The sequence below is a fragment of the Eulemur rufifrons genome, chromosome 1 (assembly GCF_041146395.1).
Source record: "Eulemur rufifrons isolate Redbay chromosome 1, OSU_ERuf_1, whole genome shotgun sequence".
In the NCBI taxonomy this organism is placed as follows: Eukaryota; Metazoa; Chordata; class Mammalia; order Primates; family Lemuridae; genus Eulemur; species Eulemur rufifrons.
This window is the reverse complement of record NC_090983.1, coordinates 71,442,318-71,462,099: the sequence shown is the minus strand read 5'-3', so window position 1 is coordinate 71,462,099 and position 19,782 is coordinate 71,442,318. Positions and strand designations below refer to the sequence as shown.

Below are 19,782 nucleotides of genomic sequence, written 5' to 3'. Positions count from 1 at the left end.
GCATGACTATGCTTCCTATTAAAAACACAGAATTGAAAGTTGACTGTTAAATGGAACCTAATATATTTTGGAAGGCCTAATAATTCCATTTCTATTGCAAAAATGAAGATTATTTTGCTATTGGGAAATAACATTCAGAATAGCATCTATTATTTTATTTCTCTCTTGAACTGATCAAATCTTTCTCCTCCCTAAAGTAACACACCTCACTTGAGTGTTCCTTATACCTTTTAAAAGTATTTTAATGAAATTATTACTTGTGCTGTACACATAATAGTGCATTTGTTTGTGCATTCTGCATATATGTAAGACTCTCGGCAATATTCTTTCCAAGGGAGTATACAATATCTATGGAGCCAACTAATTGACAGTTCTAAATCTTGCTTCCTCAACTGAAATGTCCTGCAAAAATAATCTTCACATATAAACTAAATTCCTGTAATACCATTAATTGAAATTTATATATATTTATATTTATATATATATATATATACACACACACATATTTTTTTTAAGATACAGGGTCTCATTCTGTTGCCCAAGCAGAAGTGCAGTGGCATGATTATAAATCACTGCACTCTCAAACTCCTGGGCTCAAGTGATCCTCTTGAATCAGCTTCCCAAGTAGCTGGGACTACAGGTGCGAGCCATCACATCCAGCTGAAATTAATATCTTAAGACACTCATGTGATGGCTCAGAATATGTTATTGAACATTTTTCTTCACACAAGTAGAAAATATTTATCTACTTGTGTCTACCAGTTTAAGTAGGTCACCTCAGTTAAGAAATAGTATCCTGATGAAACCATGGGCCCAGATCCATCTCCTATAAAGTACACTCAATTTCACACAAAAGGAAATTCATTCAAAAGCTCACAGATGTGCCCTTAACCTCCGGCAGGTGTTTAATAATTAAGTGCTGATCGTTACTGGTAGAAGTAGGCCACAAAATAAAGGACAACATATTAATTCATTAGTGAAACTGGGAGAACCACTCCAGGTAGATGTCTTAGATGATGAGTTAAGAGTGTTGCACTCATAACCAAAGTGCAATATTTCATTTCTACCTACATTACAGAAGCTTATTGCTTCATGCATCCATTTCTCATCCCACAATGTACAATGCAGAGCCAATCCAAACTAGTCAATGGAACTGCTACACTCAGATCAACCCACAGGAAGTGAAACAGGGCTTGAAATAGTCCTGACACATACATATACACTGTACATTACAATAGTATATTTTTCATGTTCATTTCCAGCCTCAAAAGCTATTCATTTATATGGCAGTTTTTCTCCTTACAAAGATGCAATTTTGCAGCAGAGTAATACAGTTATAATAGCATTTCAGAGAGTGCCATTTATCCCAGAGTTAACTCTACATGATCTACAATTACGACTATCATTATAACCCATTAAAACAAAACAAGTCATGATACAAGAGGGTTCAATTGACAACATGTTCCTCAATCAGCTGGGGGCTGGGCCACATTCCAGCAGCTGCTTGATAAATGTTAAATAACAATTAATGTACAAAGGCAAGAGTCATTCTGTATCACAAGGTGGCCTTGCTCCCTACATCTGGCTCTGAATGCAACACTGGAACAGCAGAAGAGAGAACCTCCTGATCCTGTGTTCAGCTCCCGTTTCCCTAGAGGACACTTGCCATAGCCACTTACCAAGGTGGGCTCTTGCACAGCCCCAGGAAAACTCAGGAATCTGTCACTGTTTCTGAACAGGGCAGCTCTACTCAAGTCCATACTGTCTTACGCAAAGTAGAGGACAGGCCCAGGGGTGGGATTAGTTAAGGGAAGTCAAAGGCCTATCTGCCCCAAAATATCTTACTTAGCTACCATGGTGCCTGATATTTTCACTGTCACATAATTCTTAAGAAGTGCCCTTAAGAAGTAATGGACAGCTGCACAGTTTCCTGGCAGGGTTTCAACATAAGAGGAGTTAATTTATCTAAGTAAAATCCATTATAAATTCACAGAGCTCAAAGTTTTCAGGGAAGGGTCACTCTCTGCACAGATTTTTCTAGGAGAGATCATGATTAGGTGACATTTTAGATTTTTAAATATAATGTACACATATGGTTCCCTCTTTAAGGACAACTTCATTCTTCATCCTAACCAAGTTCCCTATAGATTCTTAGATGTAAGGTTGTAAAAACACGAGTGAAGAAGTGACAATACCTGTAACCCAGAAATTGCCGTGGGGTATGGAGAGAGTGCTGTTGAACCCAAATTCCTTCCCAGCAGTGGGGTCATGGGGGTGCTACTCGTTGTGTGGGTGGCACGCCAGTACGCCTCCAGGTACTCTCCCAGATGTTCACACGCATCCTCAAGCTGATTTTCATCCAATATAACATCAAACATTTCCTGTAGATGACAAGAAAATCCATTTTATCTCCACTTTAGATTTTAGGCAATGAGACCTAAAATTCCACTTTCAGCAGATAATAACATTTTTAATATCTAGTAGCTAATATCAAATTTTAGGGGCTATATTGGCAATTTCTTAAGTTAGAGTCGAGTGAAGAGTTGCTCAGTTATCCGTGTACAAATGTGGACATTAACATAAAAATAAGAGTGCTTATTAAATATTTGGATCTTTCATTATTTAGAAAGAAAGAGATGACATAAGTGTAAAAGTGTCATAGGTAAAAAAAGAGTGAAAGCCTATAGGAAGTCACACATTTACCCATATATTCTTATAGAGTTGAATTTTACTCACTTCAGAATATGAAAGAAGCAAGTTAATGGCACTGAAAAAGGAGTTCTAAAAATGTTTTGGGCAATGACCATATCGTTGGAATAAACATTTCATCTCCTAAGGTAACTATGTTGAAAGAAATAACATTGACTTAGCTAATTTTCAGAATGTTTGTGAAAATGATGTTATCTCTCTCATGATAAAACAATAAGGAAATAAAATTTAGCATTAATACTAGAAAACCACATCACAGTGATTTCTGTTACCAAGATCATTTTGTCAAATGGTTAAAAAAGAACGAGGGGTGTTGAACTGCAGAAGGTGAGGGGTCACACAAGAAATGTCTGCTGTCCGAGTTTCTGTCACTAAGGGCATTGTTCAACATCTGGCCTGGAACCAGGAAGTTGTCCTTCCTCCCCAAAGGAGCAGAGTGGCCCCTCTGTTACTGCCATGTGGCTGGGAACACAGGATACACCGAGACACAGACTCTTTGGAAGGACAGTCAGAAAACTCTGGCACCGCATAAAGAGAAAAGCCATTCCACAGGTAGGTGTTTAGCACAGCCCAACTTTCAATAGATGGATTGAAATACTTCCCCTCTCCCACACTGCCACCACCATCCACCTGCTTTTATGAACTCATTTTCTCAAAATAATGAATCAAATACAGGGTCACTGCCATCAGCATTGATATCACTGGCTGGATTTAGGTTTAATGGCAACTGGATGACATGGAGTTGGTGGTGTCTCAGCTGACTCATTCTCTTCAGTGCTTAGAACAAAGGCTCCTTGAAGCAGAAGTCACCATGGAAACAATCTCTCCCCCAACATTTACTATTTAAATGTTTCATCACATCAATCTTTATGGAAAAATTTGACCCTAAATTGGAAAGCCATTTGAAGGTCCTTAGAGCAGGACTAGGAAAAGAATAAGATGACTTCAGCCCAAACTGACTCACGTTTGAGAAGACTCAGCCAGTTCGACTCATGTAAAAAACTCTCCCCAACCAAGAACAGTGATTAGTAGACTGCAGATGTTTTTTGCATGTTTTATTCATTCATAGACTATTGACTCAGTACCTATTTTATGCTAGACACTGTGGATATACAGTGGCAAGGAAAACAGATATCATCTTGTGTTCCAGAGGCATACAGTCTGGTGGGAGAGACAAGGATTAAAATCCATAATAATCTATGTCACACTAGGACTTTAATTCAGAACAATAATAAGACCGAGCTGCAGCTTAAAGTTCTGGATTTAGGAGGAGTCCCGAAGAGACATGTGAATGTTGAACTTACGAGGAAGGGGAAATTATGAGCAAGTCAAACAATTTATCTGCCGGGAGAAGAGAACAAAACAGAAAAAGGAAAGATACAATGGAAGAAAGAGACTATATGGCCCATAAGAGACAGAGAAAACAGCCAGTTCCTAGAGTTTCTGTCAACACATATCCTTCCGATAAATCTCTCTTTTCCACTAAAGTAACCCAAGGAAGTTTCCTGTCTCTTGCAATCAAAAGTCCCCTCCCCCATTAATGTAAACTTTCCACAGTTATGTAAGAAATGATCTGAGAATTGCCCATGGCGCTCTGATAGCAGCGGCATTGTGGTGCTGGCTTGAGTGGGCCAAGAACAGCTACGCCCCAAAGAGCATCCACAGACTCAGATTGCACGGGAAGAAGAAAGAGAAACTGGACGGCACAGGAACCACTCTCTCAGCCACTCCCGCCTCAAGTTCTCCCACAAATTCTACACTGTATGAGATCTGGAGTTGGTTGTTTATATCATTTTTGTGTGTGTGAACTGTAAAATTCGATTACACAGGTCTCACTCTACAATGTAGGTTTGGTTAGTCTCCACAAATCATTTTCTTTCTTTCATGGAGTTTCAAGTGGAAGAAACTTCCCGGGATCCCTGGGCTGGATGGGTCCTGATAGCCGCAGCCAGGACTGGAAAGCCCCAAGAGGAGGCCCCCAGGCAGGCAGCACCCACCACAGGATGTTATTTGTGTGAGCTCTGTGTCTACTTGGCTCGTTCTGCATGTTACACTGTCACTGCTACAGACACAATTAAACATACATTTAATTACAAGTAATTCTAAGAAAGTGCTTCTCTTTGCCAGTGAATAAGATTTGTATATATCAGCACATGGCTGTTTGCTTAAGCCTCTATCATTGCTAGGAAACTAGCTTTTCCACTGCTAAAAGACAGCTATATGATGGAAGATGATTTGAAACTGCTTTTAGACTTTCGAAAAGCACAGAGAAAAGCAAATTTCGGCTTCTGAATGAATACTGACATATGTGGCTTATTTTCAACTAGATAGAATTTCACAGCCTGTGTATCTGTGACGATTTTTCTTTTTAACTGTTTAGGAAATAACACAGCTGAGTAGACCAGGGTGCTAGAAAGTCAGTATAAGGGGGGAAAATTGATTTTAGTTATATAAGAAATTCAAAGAGAAGCAATCCAATGAATTTATGCAAACCAGGTTTGCCAATTTCTCATAAAGGTAAAGGTTCAAGTGTAGTCAGCTCCTTCTTAGGCAGTTAAGTGAGGTCCCCTGCAAACGTTTTAATACGTTAATACGGACGCAGCGAGCTACCTAATCAGCAGAAGCCCTGGCAGTGAGCGTTGCCCGCTCAGCGATCCCATGCCCTTGGCAACAGCCCAAAATAAGGGTAATGTCGAGCTGTTTTCAAAGCACTGCCACAGGGAACACCTCTGACATTCTGTGATGGGATATTGTCTTCAGCTGAGGTAGGCAGAAATGGTGTGGCTGCTACAGCGCATAAGTAGTGGACAGAGGAGTCAAAACAAACCATCAAAACTGCAGGCCCAGTAGCCTCCTTTTCTGGATAAACTCTTCCCAGAAAATTAAAAACTAAAGCATTATAAATAACCAACAGTGAAAAACATGCCTCTAGCTCATCCAGTGGGCTGAGAAATAAAATGACAGGGGAGAAAGAAAGGCAAACAAAGACTGAAGCTGACTAATATAGAAACAAAGAAGATTTGCAAGGTCTTTTTAAAAAATTGTAGGTATTGAGCCCTATGTCTGGTTCTCCATTCACAGAGGAAGATGTGACAATCTTTCCCAGGGAAGCCACCTGAATTAGGGCAACCAACCGTCCTGGTTTGCCAGGGACTGAGTATTTCTGGGGATGCGACTATCAGTACTAAAACCTGGAAAATCCTGAGCAAATTAGAATCAATGGTCACCCTAGTTTTTACAGAAAATAGTGCTTTTCAGGTCTTACCTTGAGGGAATAGAGCAAGTTCCATTTGTTTCTTTTAAATTATTTTGGGAGGGAAGATATTAGAGAGAGACTGAGTCTTCCTTAATGACTGTGAAATACATACTTTCTAGCATAGAGGGTGAAATCTCATTAAAACTAGTGTATATTGTCTAATACGTTTTAGCTAGGGAAGCTGCTACTGAGTATTTTATAATAAAAAGTTTATAAAACTTAGAAACTAATTTTACAGTTTAATGTTAACTTTTCAAGTTGGTTCATTACTGAATATTAGCTAGATAGGGGAGTAAATATATGCAAACTCTCCCACGACACATGCACGCTTTTACATCTGCGGTCCCCCATCCCCAGGCCTCGGACTGGTACTGTCTGGTCAGTGGCCCGTTAAGAACCAGGCCACACAGCAGGAGGTGAGTGGCGGTGGGCGATTGATCCAAGCTTCATCTGTATTTACAGCCACTCCCCATCGCTTACATCCCCACCTGAGCTCCACCTCCTGTCAGATCAGTGGCGGCATTAGATTCTGCATTGTGGTGAGTTGCATAATTATTTCATTATATATTATAATGTAATAATAATAGAAATAAAGTGCACAGTCAATGTAATGTGCTTGAATCATCCTGACACCATACCCCCCACCCCCGGTCTTTTGGAAAATTGTCTTCCATGAAACCGGTCTTGGTGCCAAAAAGGATGGAGACTGCTGCTTTATATTTACTGGTTGTGCACAGAGAAAACCTCAGGTGGGGCACCTTCCCTGTTTCTAAGTGGAACAAAGAAATAATAGAGGTGAGCATACTTTCATTTCTTTGCTATTGGAATATAGAGAGCCTGAAACTGACGTCATTTAAAAAAAAAGGATTGGCAAATACCATTCAGTAAAATAAAATGGCTGAATGGCACAGACATGTAATGCTAATCATAAAATAACCAACCAATGTCTCTCTCATATCAAAACTTCTTTCTGTTATTAAAATGTTTGAGGTCCTGAGTACTTAACTCACTGGTCAACTCGTGACAGGAAATTAGACTCTAAGTTAAAAGACTTTTTAAAATATCTAGGATGTCTTATGGGGATAAAGGAGAGCCTACAAATACTGTGGGGCTCTAACAGTTAGTCCTAGGCAGTTTCCACTTTAATGAACTAAACAGGAAAGACAATCAGAATTCTTGCTGCTAATTGGTGAGGGTAATATAAATGCAAAAAAATATAGCCACTTTGTTCCCTTTTATAGCTCCTCTCTCTTAATAATTTGTGACATTCATTGTAGACTCAAACACATTTTCCTCCCACACCCCTCCCTCCATCCTATCCATTCTTATTCTTCAGAGATTATGACAACATCTGACAATGTTAATGTCTGGAGAAAAGGCATTCAGTATTTTTGTTAGGTTCATATGAATCTGATGAGTTAAATCATAGCATCGGTGGGAATAAACCCTCCCTGACCCTCTATATCCAAGTCGTGTGGCTGAAACCCCTGGAAAAGGTACTGAGAGAAACTGGATCCTGTGGCCTTGTTCCATGAAGGAAACATCTGAAATCAATTACTCCCTTTTCCAAAAGCAGTGTTAGGAATTAAAACTGTGGACGTCCAGGGGCAGTGAATAATGAATGCACCGTTGTGGAGGACACTTCAAATAGATGGGTAAATCTACATGATTCTAAATAATTTAAATAACATTACTGGAAAAGGGCAGTGGAAAATTACTGCTGCAAGAGCAATACGGATGAAGGTTGCTGGGCACTACCACTTCCTTCAGAGTTCTTGTGTTTAATAGAATAAATCTGGGTCCACTCAGCAGTGGAAAATGTCGGCTAGAAGAGAACTACTATAGTTACTGTAATGTTAGAGGCCTGCAAGATTCTGTCGAGGAGATGAGCTCCCCTCTTACTGGCAGAGCGATCAATGTCATTTTACACACACAAAAACATTACACAGCTCAAAGAGCCACAGGGTCAGCTCTTGGTAACATAAGCCAGACTGTAACCAAGTAGGATTAAAGGATTACATTTCATTTATGTATTCAATTGTCCGTCTCTCTGCTTTTCTCACCACCCATTATGTAGCTCTTATTACCATAGTACTGGGGCAATTTGAACTTGGCCTTCTTAAAATGTCCTATTTTCAGCTTCTCTGAGGAACAAAAGGGTACCAACATCATCTGGTAGAAGCAAAATGAAATCTAAAAATATAGTGTATAGGGGTATACTGGAAATGCAAAATCGGGCTGTTCATATAAAAAAATATGAGATGGTCTTGCAGGTTCTAGTCCCTTAATCCCCCTTTCTGTCTGCATCCCATCTTTTTTCTTCCTATGAATCCAGACTGGGCAATGAGAGGAAAATCCTCCCTCTTACAGAGTAAAGTAGCCAGTAGCCCATCTCCCAGCTCATCTTTCTGTCTATGGCAAACTGAAAATGGCCACAAATTCTTTGACATTCTGCATCAAGATAGAGGATTATGTCTCCTCTCCCTGAATCTGGAGAGCCTCTGTGACTATTTTGATCAACAGAATGCTGTGGACGTGATGCTGTGCTGGTAGGAAAGCCCAGGCCATAAGAGACTGGAATCCTTGCTCTTGGAGCCTGGGAGCTGCCATGCAAGAAGGCCGTATCCCTGTTGGAGAGAGCTCATGGAAAGACCCTCACACTACTCAGAGAGGGAGGAGAGCTGGTTGAGCCCAGCCTTTTAGCCACCCTTGCTAAGGGATCAGGTTAGCCGCCAGCTGAATACCACCAAAGTGGCTGTTGTTTGGAGTCAGTATGTTTGGGGGTAGTTTATTGCATAGTAATAGAGAGCCACGATGTTGGCCTGGGTGGCAACTTTGATCTGCTGTCTGAATCAGGCTTGCCTCCTGCTTCCACAGAGCTTAACTGAAATACAGCTACTCTCGTTTGTTTACACATTGTCTAGGGCAGCTTTCCTGTTACAAAGGCAGAGTTGAGTAGTTTTGCAAAAGGAGACCATATGCCCACAAAGCCTAAAATATATACTATCTGGCCCTTTACTAAAAAAAAGTTTACTGACCTGTCTCCTAGAAAAAGCCTTCCCTATGAAACACATGATTCTCTCACAAGAAGAATATATTATAACTAACCTGTTGCCAGTCACCATCTAAAGTCTTGCTGGACTAGGAGACGGAGATCTCACACTGACTTTGGCCAAGACATATGCCCTTTGGAAAACCAGTTCATCTCTCTTGGCCTCAGTTCCCTCATTTGTAAAACGAGGAGATTGGACGGGATCAGTCTTTCCCTAGGAGTGTTCCATGCAATACTAGACCCATAGGATACCCTACAGTCACATTTTAGGGGAAACACTGCCTACTATATGTCCTATTGGAGATGTAAAATACACATTAGCATATTCAGGGTTCTGCAGTAAAGAAACCAGACTATCTTTGTTTACATAAGTGTTTTCTCAAACATTTTTGGTATCAGGGCTCTTTTCCCATAACACCTGTTGACATGACATGGAACCCATGTTGTAAACAACATACTCCAGGAAATACTATATGGGGTGCTCTTAAAAGTCCCCTTTTGCTCTCATAGTCCCTGAATCTAGGATTCATTCTTCTGGCTACAGAGAGTTAACTTTTTTTCAGTGCTCTTTTAGACTTCCCTTTCCAAAAACTGTTGCCTTTAATTTCTGAGCAATGTGAGACTCTGCCAGTGTAATTTGCTGACTTTTCAGACGGGAGATACAGTGGCCAATTAAGCAAGTTGCAAATTCTCCTAAAGGAATTAAAATGACACAGTGATCACCAATCTTTGGATGACAATTATAATTATGGTCTTAAAGTAAAGTAGGGAAAAATGCAGACACATTTTAAAATGACTACTGGTTTTTATAATCTGAAGATTTCTCCACATGTGCCAAAATAGAGTATATGATTCCTTCTTAGCATTACAAATGCTATTCATGCAATGTCAAATGAACATGTTTACTAAAGTAAACAGTGCATAGTAAATGTTAAGTACAAAGTAATCTTACCTATCTGGACAATTTGTTTAAAATTTCAGGTTTTCTGACCAATTATATAAAACTGAGATAAGGATAGAGTAAGGCTGTCTTTCCAGCTATGGGGCCCTTGGAAATCCCTGACCCAGGTACAAATCCTAAGGTAGCTCACAGCAAAACTTGCATTTATGTATGCACATATCTTTTCTTAGTTCCAGCCATTCCAAACAGCATTTTTTTAGACAAGGTCTCATGATGTTGCCCAGGTTGGTCTCTAACACCAGGGCTCAGGCAATCCTCCTGCCTCACCCTCCCCGGTAGCTGGGACTCCAGGTATATGCCACTGCACCAGGCCCAGCTATTTCAGATGTAGCAAGTTGTACTATATGCAAAACCACTCAATGATCAATCCTCTCAACAGCTAAAATATCTCAATTTTAATAAGATACAAGTATTTTCTCTAGTAATTAGTAGGAATAAATAATAATAAACTCATTCTTATAACAAGATGACATTTCCTCCAATAAATCTCCTGCACTTCTAATTCCATTTAGGTGTCTATTTCTCAGAAGACCAAACTGATAGAACCATCCTTATAAGATTGTTCTAAAAATTGGAGATAATAGCATAGTTCCTGGCTTTTGGTAGCTTTACAATAAAGATTATCTTCCATCAACTGTGAAGTGTTACAGGATCAGGGGCTGGGTAATATATCCTTCTATATCTGCTCAGTGCGTTAATCTTACATTCCACTGCACAAGTGGACTTCATCAGTAAGCAATGTGAAGTTAAACTTCTGAACATAGCTCTCCACACTCTAAGCTATCCAAATTATCTGCAGGGTAGGTAACCAGGTGTGTGTATGTAGGGGGAGATGGTTTTAGGAGGGGAGGAAACTGGCTTTGGAGCCAAATAGATCTAGATCTAATCCTAATTTGCTATGCAACCTTGGGAAAGTCATTTAATCCCCTCTGTTTTCAGTTGTCTTAACTATAAAATGGGGATAATATTGCCTATTTTACTAGGTAACTGTGAGGATTAGAGATAATCTATATAAAGCATCTAGCATACTGTGGGCCCATTGTAAACATCTAATGAAAAGATGCATTATTACTTTTATTGTCTGTATAGCCTTTCATACATTTACTCATTCAACAACTATTTATTATGGGCCTACTGTGATAGGGAACTGAGATATGACAGTGAACCAGAGAGGTACAGGTTCTTACAGAATCTAACAGACCAGACACAGCATGGTGCAAAGTGTATCAGGTAACTATAATGGAAACTCTTACACTGTGCTTCTTATGTGTCAGGCAATGTCCTAAGAACTTTACCACATATTCACTCATTGGAACCTTACATCAATCCCATACAGTAGGCACTTGCCCATAATTACATAACTAGTGAGTGTGGATTTGAACCCAGGCCTCTGGCTCCAGAGTATGTGCTTTTAACAGCTATGCTGTGTTGCCTCTCTAAACATTTGAATTGGATTTTATGCTTCCACAGAGCATAAACAATCCTACACAAGTACATAAAACAACCTAGTGATTCCATTGAGTAAGAAAGACAGTCATTTTCTTTAGAGAAACAAAGGCACAGAAATAGTAAGCCAGTGCAGCATGCGGAGACACACTGGCCACTGGAGACCCAGGGCCACGTGAGAGCAGTCCCCGCCCAACCTCACGCCCCAGTGCTGGCCTCTGCCCCAGCAGCAGTCTCCTGGCAATGGCACTAGGAGAAGAGTTGCTATCATTCACTTTCTCACCTCTCTCCACTCTGAACCTGTCATCTGCTATAACCAACAGTGCTCCTCCAGCGCTAATCAATTCTTGACCTTCAACATCAGAATATTTTATGCCTGCAGAACTTTCTGGCAGAAAAGTTAAAGGAAAGTCAAATTGGTATGTTTTATTTTGTTCTTAAAAGTGTCCACATGACTGGAGGCTGGATGCTAAGTGGTGTGCTGAGTGTTTGCAAGGTGATTAAGGTAGAATAAGGAGGCAGCCACGGGACGCTAAATTCATTTCTTATCACAAGGCAAACACCATCCAATTCTGGATGCCTGAATACAACCAAAACGACAGAAGCAGCTTGTGCTAAGAAGTCCTTTAGATTTATGACAACAAACTATCATCACCGTCATTCTAGAATAAACATGACAAAGCTAATATGAAAACAAAATTCATCCTCTTCTAACAAACCAAGAACTATCAAGAGAAAAATGATGATACTTACTGGGGGGCATTGTGCAAGTTTATCAGCTGCCACCAGTTGAACGTTCAAGTGTTTACTTTGGGACTTTCCTCTAGATTTAATCAACCGCTGTAAAACCTGATGGAAGAAGACATGAAGCTGAGGTATTATCAATGAGTTGAAAGAAAAGCAAATAAACCAGGGTCTTTTTAATGTGTAGCCCTGAGTAATAGTAGAGAAGAAATACAGTGTGAGAAATCATATATATAAGCCTGTAATGATGTCATCCAACTACGCCGGCTTTCAGTTACAGTGGATTTGACATGTTCATGCTATTCTAGCTCTGCCTAAAGTCTTGGTGGAATCCTGTGTTTCTACCCCATATTTTACCCACATATTTCAAAGAGAGCTTTACAAAAATGGAGAGACTGGTCTGCGCTAGGTATTTTTTTTATTTTTTATTTTTTTGAGACAAGGTCTTGCTCTGTTGCCAGGACTAGAGCACAGTAGTGTCATCATAGCTCACTGCAACCTCAAACTCCTGGGCTCAAGCAATCCTCCTGCCTCAGCCTCCCAATTAACTGGGACTGTAGGCATGCCCCATGACACCTGGCAAATTTTTTAACTTTTCTGTAAAGATGAGGTCTTGCTATGTTGCCCAGGCTGTTCTCAAACTCTTGGGCTCAAATGATCCTCCCGCCTTGACCTCCCAAAGTGTTAGTGTTACAGGTGTCAGCCACCATGCTTGGCCATACCAGGTCATTTATGTTGAGTAATATTTTGGTTCACTATATCCATGTCAGATAAATATCAGAGTCATGTACATATTTGGTCCTTTTTGTTACTGATAATTAATGACCCATTCCAGTTTAATTTTATGTTAATCAGACTATTTCATGATTGGAAATCAAGGCAAAATATTTGCTTTAGTACATGGCTACATATAAACCAGTGATATATCTCTCCTTTGGCCACTGCTGTAACTGTGTTTGGCCATATACTCCATCTGCCTTGCCCTTCCCATCCCCCCAAACAGTACTAACCTATGAGGCTCTGTGATACCCCAGCACACAGGTGTGTGAGAGACCCTGTTCCTGCACTTAAGGACACCACAGTATCATGGGCAGTGGGAGGGGCCAATCTCTCCTCCACTGGTGGGCAGGCTGCTTGAACCCCCAGCAGCTCCGGGTCCAGGTGGTCAAGGCAGTTTCCATCCATTCTACTGATTCTCAAAAAGCCCTGGTTTGGTCTGGATTCCCAAGTCCACTGCACACAAGCATTGCCTGAAGAGATGGAAGGCTGAGGACCTCAGAAGCTTTGGAGAAGGGCACAGCTTCTTTGGACATTCTCCACCCACGAGAGGAGAACTTGCATGGAAGCACTAAAATACACTCCAGGAGGCACTCACAAGAGACTGATTATTAAGATCAGAGGTCCCCAACCTATGGTGAGTTGTATAATTATTTCATCATATATTTCAATGTAATAATAATAAAAATAATGTACACAATAAATATAATGAGCTTGAATCATCCCGAAATCATCTCCCCATCCCTGGTCCATGGAAAAATTGTCTTCTGTGAAACTGGTCCCTGGCGCCAAAAAGGTTGGGCACCACTGAGTAAGACAGTACCTCCCAAGGGTATCTATTTCACATTAACTTTTTAGAACATCATCACTTTTTTAAAATGAAAGAACACCCAAGTCAAAAGAAATTGATTTGGAGCTGTTTCGTTTTTATTTTTACTCCCCCCCCCCCATGGCATAAAGATACATGGCCAATTTTCCATTGTGCTTAATCATGGAATAAACTATATTCCCCAAAGGACCTAACCTAAGCACAAATGTCAGGGTCTGTAACATTTCCATAAGAGATATTTACACAGTGATATTTTATTTTATACATGACTAATATCGATACTTTTCTTGAATTATGTAGTCTCTCAACTAGGGAGACAATATTGGTGATACAAGAATCAATATTATCTAAGAAATTTACCAATAGAACCTATAGTCTATGAAAAGCCAGAATCTACTTTTCCTCAGCATTCTTAATTTTTTGTTTCTATTATACACTTGCATACCTGTATGGTTTGAGAACCACAGTAGATAATAACCTTCTTGAAGGAATAGACTATTATATTTTTTATTTGCTATCTCAAAATTCCTAGAATCTGTACACTGTCAAAATTTTAAAATGTGTCCATTAACAGAGTCTCAACAAGATACTCTCTTTGCCCACTAACAAAAAAACACAGAGCAAAGAATATTTCAAAAGAAATGTGCTTCTAATCCTTAAGACAGAAATGAGCTAATTACCTTTGGAGATGAGACTTTTACATGAACAATAATTGGTGCTAAGGAAGTCTTTATAAGTTGTGCTGGGTGATTGATGGTGTCTGCATCAAGAACAACCAGTTGCAAAGATCTTGCCAACTCAAAGATTCTTTCAATTTCACTTTGTACTTCCGCTGAAAAGAGAAATAATAAACAGGTCTTGGTTATTCTTATTAATTAGTTCTTATATTTAAAAGAAATAGTATGCTTTCAGATATGTTTGTCTTGTCTACATTGCAAAATAAGACATTTTGAATTTTCATAGTCCTGTCTAATTTAAGATCTTTCCTAAATATAGAGAAAGATGGGTTGAGTTTTGCATAAAACCAGTTGGTGAAAAAAATTGAGATTCCTCTCTTGATTTGCTTCTTACGCTCAAGCTAATATTTAGCTATTTATATAGATATGGTGATTTTTTGTGTTGTTTTAGATTGTTGCTTTGTTCTAAAGAACTTTCATTTTAGCTATAGAAGCTGAAACCACAATTAGGAAACAACAGAAATACATGTGCAAAGCAACATCACATGGAAAATAAATGACACTGAAATATTTCTATCAACATGTCATATATTAATATTTTGTGGATATGCTTTTTTAAAAAAACCTCACAACTCACCTGTTTTGATTGATATGCATATTTTTGCACTCCTGGCTAATGTTCTGGGTCTACTCTTACAATTAGCATATTACTAAGTCTGGCTGAGTTTAAGGATTGGAGCCAGTGGTCTTGTTCTAAAGCATAATTATCTTCAGCATTTAAAAAAAACAAAACTAAGGCCAATTATATTAAAATGCTGCAATGCATCTAGACACATATCTATTTGGCTGAATGTAATAGCCAAGTCACCTAAAACTATGCATTTGAGTCTGGTCAAATGAAAAATCGACTTCTTTTAAATGTGGGAAGCAATCCAGCTACTTTTTTTTTAAAGGAAAACAGATTATCAAAACATAATATGGCTTTCAGAAATACAAAAAAAAAATTTTATATATATTTTATAAATAACCTAATTTATTGGGTCATGCCTGAAGTTTGAATTAGACTATTTAATTTTCAGGAGAGATGATTTTTCTTTGTTTTGTTTTTTACTTATTTTTATTTTTTGGCTACAGGTGTGACCTACCAATGCTGTAATCTGGTCCAGTGTGCACGGAGTAGACAAAGTCACCTGATTTAAATTATTTTAAAGATGGCCTACGGTGGTTGGGGGGGGGGTAAGTCTTTTGTTATTTGTGCTAAAGGAGATGGCTCAACTGGGACCTGGTAAAGGGAGGTCCTGGGTGGAGGTCAGGGGATTGTCTTCCGCGTAGGATCAGAATCATCAACTATAGTTGAACAGTAATTGCCTGAAGCTAAGAACCCATCCTTTTTTTTTTTTTTTTTTTTTTTTTTTTGAGACAGAGTCTCACTCTGTTGCCCGGGCTAGAGTGAGTGCCGTGGCGTCAGTCTAGCTCACAGCAACCTCAAACTCCTGGGCTCAAGCGATCCTACTGCCTCAGCCTCCCGAGTAGCTGGGACTACAGGCATGCGCCACCATGCCCGGCTAATTTTTTGTATATATATATATTTTAGTTGTCCATATAATTTCTTTCTATTTTTAGTAGAGACAGGGTCTCACTCTTGCTCAGGCTGGTCTTGAACTCCTGACCTCGAGCGATCCACCCGCCTCGGCCTCCCAGAGTGCTAGGATTACAGGCGTGAGCCACCGCGCCCGGCCAAACCCATCCTTTAAAAGCTCTGTATTTCTGCTCATTAGGATGGCATTTCAGACAGCAGTCTGCATCCTCCCCCTTTGCTGGCAAAGTAATAAATGTCTCTTTCCTTTCTCTTCATAAAAAAAATAATTATAAATACGGCCTGGGTAAAAGGTAATGTTGCTCTAAATATCCTCAATGTAAAGGGTCTGTGATTTGCATTGCTTATCCAGCATAAATTCAAGTTCACATCATCCACCAAAAGGACTGACAGGGTGTGCAGGATCATGAATACTCAAGTCAATCACGTAACTCTATTTTCCTGGGCTTTGCACAATAACATAAAATTCTTATTTCCCATAGAATCATCATTTATGGCATGATCTGTATGAAAAAGTATGAATTTAAAGAGTCAACATATCTATGACTTTTCATGTTATCTACTACGAATGGCCTGAAAGATGTCTTGTTGCTTTGAAAGGTGACCAGCTTTCAGGATATCAATGTAAAGAAACTGGACAAGTAGGCTTATTTGCCAAATTCTTCTGAAATCATATTTTAAATTTGTTAGTAATAATAAACATATCTGTCCTTTTTTCCTCACATGTCAGAAACAGTTAAGAATTTTTTTTTCCTTTGGAAGGAAGTTTGGAAAATAAAGTTAATTTTGCTGTAGTAAGTTTCAGCATCAGGATGTTGGGGTATGCTCTCTATTTGCTGTTTTCATTAAACTGCCACTGTTTTAAGGGAGCTCCTGGCCAGGACTGTGCTGGAACAAGTCTATATTATTTTAAGCTTCAAATCTGAATACAATATCTTCTGACACAAACTGAACTGCCTCAGTACAAGGAACCCTCAAGGCACTCTGAGTCTCTGTGTAAATAATTCAGAAATACCTGGGCTTTATTTACTCTGCACCAGCATTGAGGTTAAGTGTGATTTTTGCCAGAAGCAGAGGACAGGCACACCTACTGTTTAACCAAGATGAAACTCTTAGGCAACCAGCACTCTGACACAAGCACAGAGGTGTGTGGGCAGAGCAAGCCCAGAAGGAGGATGCAAAGGGCCACACTAAATCCTGGGCTGGGCCCAATATTAGGATAATATATATATATGTATATACAATGTAATAAGTAAATTTTATGTGTGAGGAAGAGACAGGCATATTTATCTGCATAGCTTATGTTTTAAAGAAAAAAATTCTCAACCAAACCAGATAATCTTGGCTTCCCAGACTGATTCTTAGAGGGGTTCCAATGGAGGTTTCCTCATAACCCTATTCCAGTCAGATGGAGCCCTGGACAGTCATGGACTATGATGTTGGAGGACCTCAATGAAGACTTCTATAAACTGACCACTACTGATCTGGGTCTACCTCTTTCCAAGATCTATCACTGATAATCTCCCTTATACCTAAATCTGTACATATTTCTCCCATGCATAAAATACTTTGATGGCTCTGTGGGGCCTGAAGCACCATTTCCCAAAGTGAGTACCCTGGAACAGTAATCTCATAAGATATCCTATGGAAAGAAGGGGATTTTATGTGAAGAATGTATTGCATACTGTAGTAGCTTTTCTTGGAATTTCAAACATGCATTACCCCTCATAACTTAAACGCTCCTAAGCAGTCTTGCAGAAAAGAAACCTGCCAGCTGTTTAATTCATCATTTCCAAATTTATTTGACCATGGAAAACATTTTGAATGTAACAATTATTAATATCTTGTAAAATTAACATTTCATGAAATCTATTTTGGAGGTCTCTTTAGCCAAGGTTCAGTCTACTTTTCCAGTCTCTTCTGTTACTCACGAGCCACACCCCTACTCTACTTTTCTAAGCATGCTATGTACAAATCTACTTGTTTCTCAACCATACATTTCTTTTATATGTCAATGTCTTTGTACATTCTTGTCTGTCTTGAAGAACCAGCTCAAATATAACTTCTGTGAAGACTTCTCACACATCACTTACCTCCTGCCCTTTTTCTTTATACCTCTAGCTCTTTGTTCATAATTCTGTTATCAGAGAGTATTTTAACCATCTGTCTCTTCTTTCTCTTTGCTCATGGATAAGATAACTGTGTCTTAGTTACGTCTCTATTTCCAAAGTCTAGCATAATGCATGGCACATAACAAGTGTTCAATAAACATTTGATGAAGGAATCTACAAATGTGCATCAACATGCAGACAAATGGACATAAGTAGATCAACAATGGTTATTAAAATAGATTGTCATTAAATTAACTACAATAGTAGTGGGCATATGACTTACAGGGTAAAGGTAAAAACCATGAACCATGAACTGAGATCTACTTTGTTTCTTCCTCAATATTTACACTGACCCCACTGACTAGCCTGTAAGGAATGACTTCAGAGAATACCCATGAAGCCCTTGGGAGGTGTCGATAGTTGCAGGAGTCAGGTAACCTAGCTTATGCTTTTAAGTGTCTTTTAGCCTCTCATCATACATCAGAGGAAGGAGTAGTTAAAAGCCAAAGACACTATGAAGAGTTAGAAAGAGGGTGGAAGACAGGAGAGCAGAGCATAGATGCTTGTTTGAGAAATCTTCAACCTAATTGAACACCCTTGTCAGCTATGATATTTGACTTTAGTCAATTACCTAATCTGATTCACCATCAACACTGCCATTGTAACCTCCTCAAGGTCAAAATATTTTAAGAATGTTTCACTCTGTATATGGAAGGCTCTAAATACAGGACTAAAGAAGAAACCACTAATCTCTGGGATCTTCCCTTCACAAGCGCTGACCATTATTTCATTTGGTATGTTTAGCACTCTTCCACAAGGCAATCATCCAAGAAATATTTATTGGCAATTCCCATGTGCCAATCCCACACTGGGAAACACAGATATTAATAATACTTTGTGTCTTCTTTACAACTTGCACAATCCTTGGCTCAGGTCAAGGCACAGCCATCAGTGGATTCTTGATGGGATGTTAGGGCATGCACTCCACCTTAGAAACCCTAATTTGTTACGTTTTCTGTCATCCATAGAGCTCATTTCAATAGTTTAAAAAAATGTAGTAGCATGGGAGATCCCTATCTATCTTTCCTAGTTAGAACAAGTTGCCCTCAGAATGTGAATGCAAAAGAGAATCCTAGGAAGTTATGAGTGGACTACACCAGTCTTGGCAATTGTGGAGACCACCGACAGGATTTCCAGATGAACAATGTGATTCACCAACAGCATGAACTCACTCCTGTGTGTGGGGATTCCTCCTCCCAGCCCTGCTCTCCTATGCCTTGATGGAGCTAATCACTTACATCCTTTTATTCTTTTCCATCTTGGTAAATTTTAGGATGCTTTCTGAGTGGTAGCCAGAAAAGACATGTTTAAATTGCCTGCATGTTATTAATGGTGGTTTCCATTTCTACTTAAACAATGTGACTATTCTGCATACTACTAGTCACAAAAGCAATACTAAGAACACCACTGTCTGATTGTTCTTCTAAAGGTCTGAGAAGGCTGAATATCTCATTTCCTTTCATGTCAGCTGTGACTCAGTTATGACAGATATCATTAGCCTCATTGAGAAGCTCAGGCAAAGCGGAGATGAGTGGTTTCCCGTGGTTAGGCAGCAAAAGTCTA

The 19,782-nt window shown here is 39.4% G+C and overlaps 1 protein-coding gene across 7 annotated transcripts in view; it reads right to left on the bottom strand.

The window, feature by feature from the left end:
• CACNB4 (calcium voltage-gated channel auxiliary subunit beta 4) overlaps nucleotides 1-19,782 on the bottom strand; it is a 233,584-nt gene that overhangs the window by 6,927 nt on the left and 206,875 nt on the right. For 6 of the 7 annotated variants that reach the window (XM_069472623.1, XM_069472632.1, XM_069472649.1 and 3 more), the window contains 3 exons: nucleotides 14,455-14,606; nucleotides 12,178-12,273; nucleotides 2,196-2,381 (listed from right to left, as the gene is read on the bottom strand). In XM_069472623.1, coding sequence (XP_069328724.1) covers nucleotides 2,196-2,381; nucleotides 12,178-12,273; nucleotides 14,455-14,606 — 434 coding nt within the window. The remainder of the gene's footprint in view (nucleotides 1-2,195; nucleotides 2,382-12,177; nucleotides 12,274-14,454; nucleotides 14,607-19,782) is intronic. The other variant, XM_069472667.1, reaches the window with a different exon arrangement.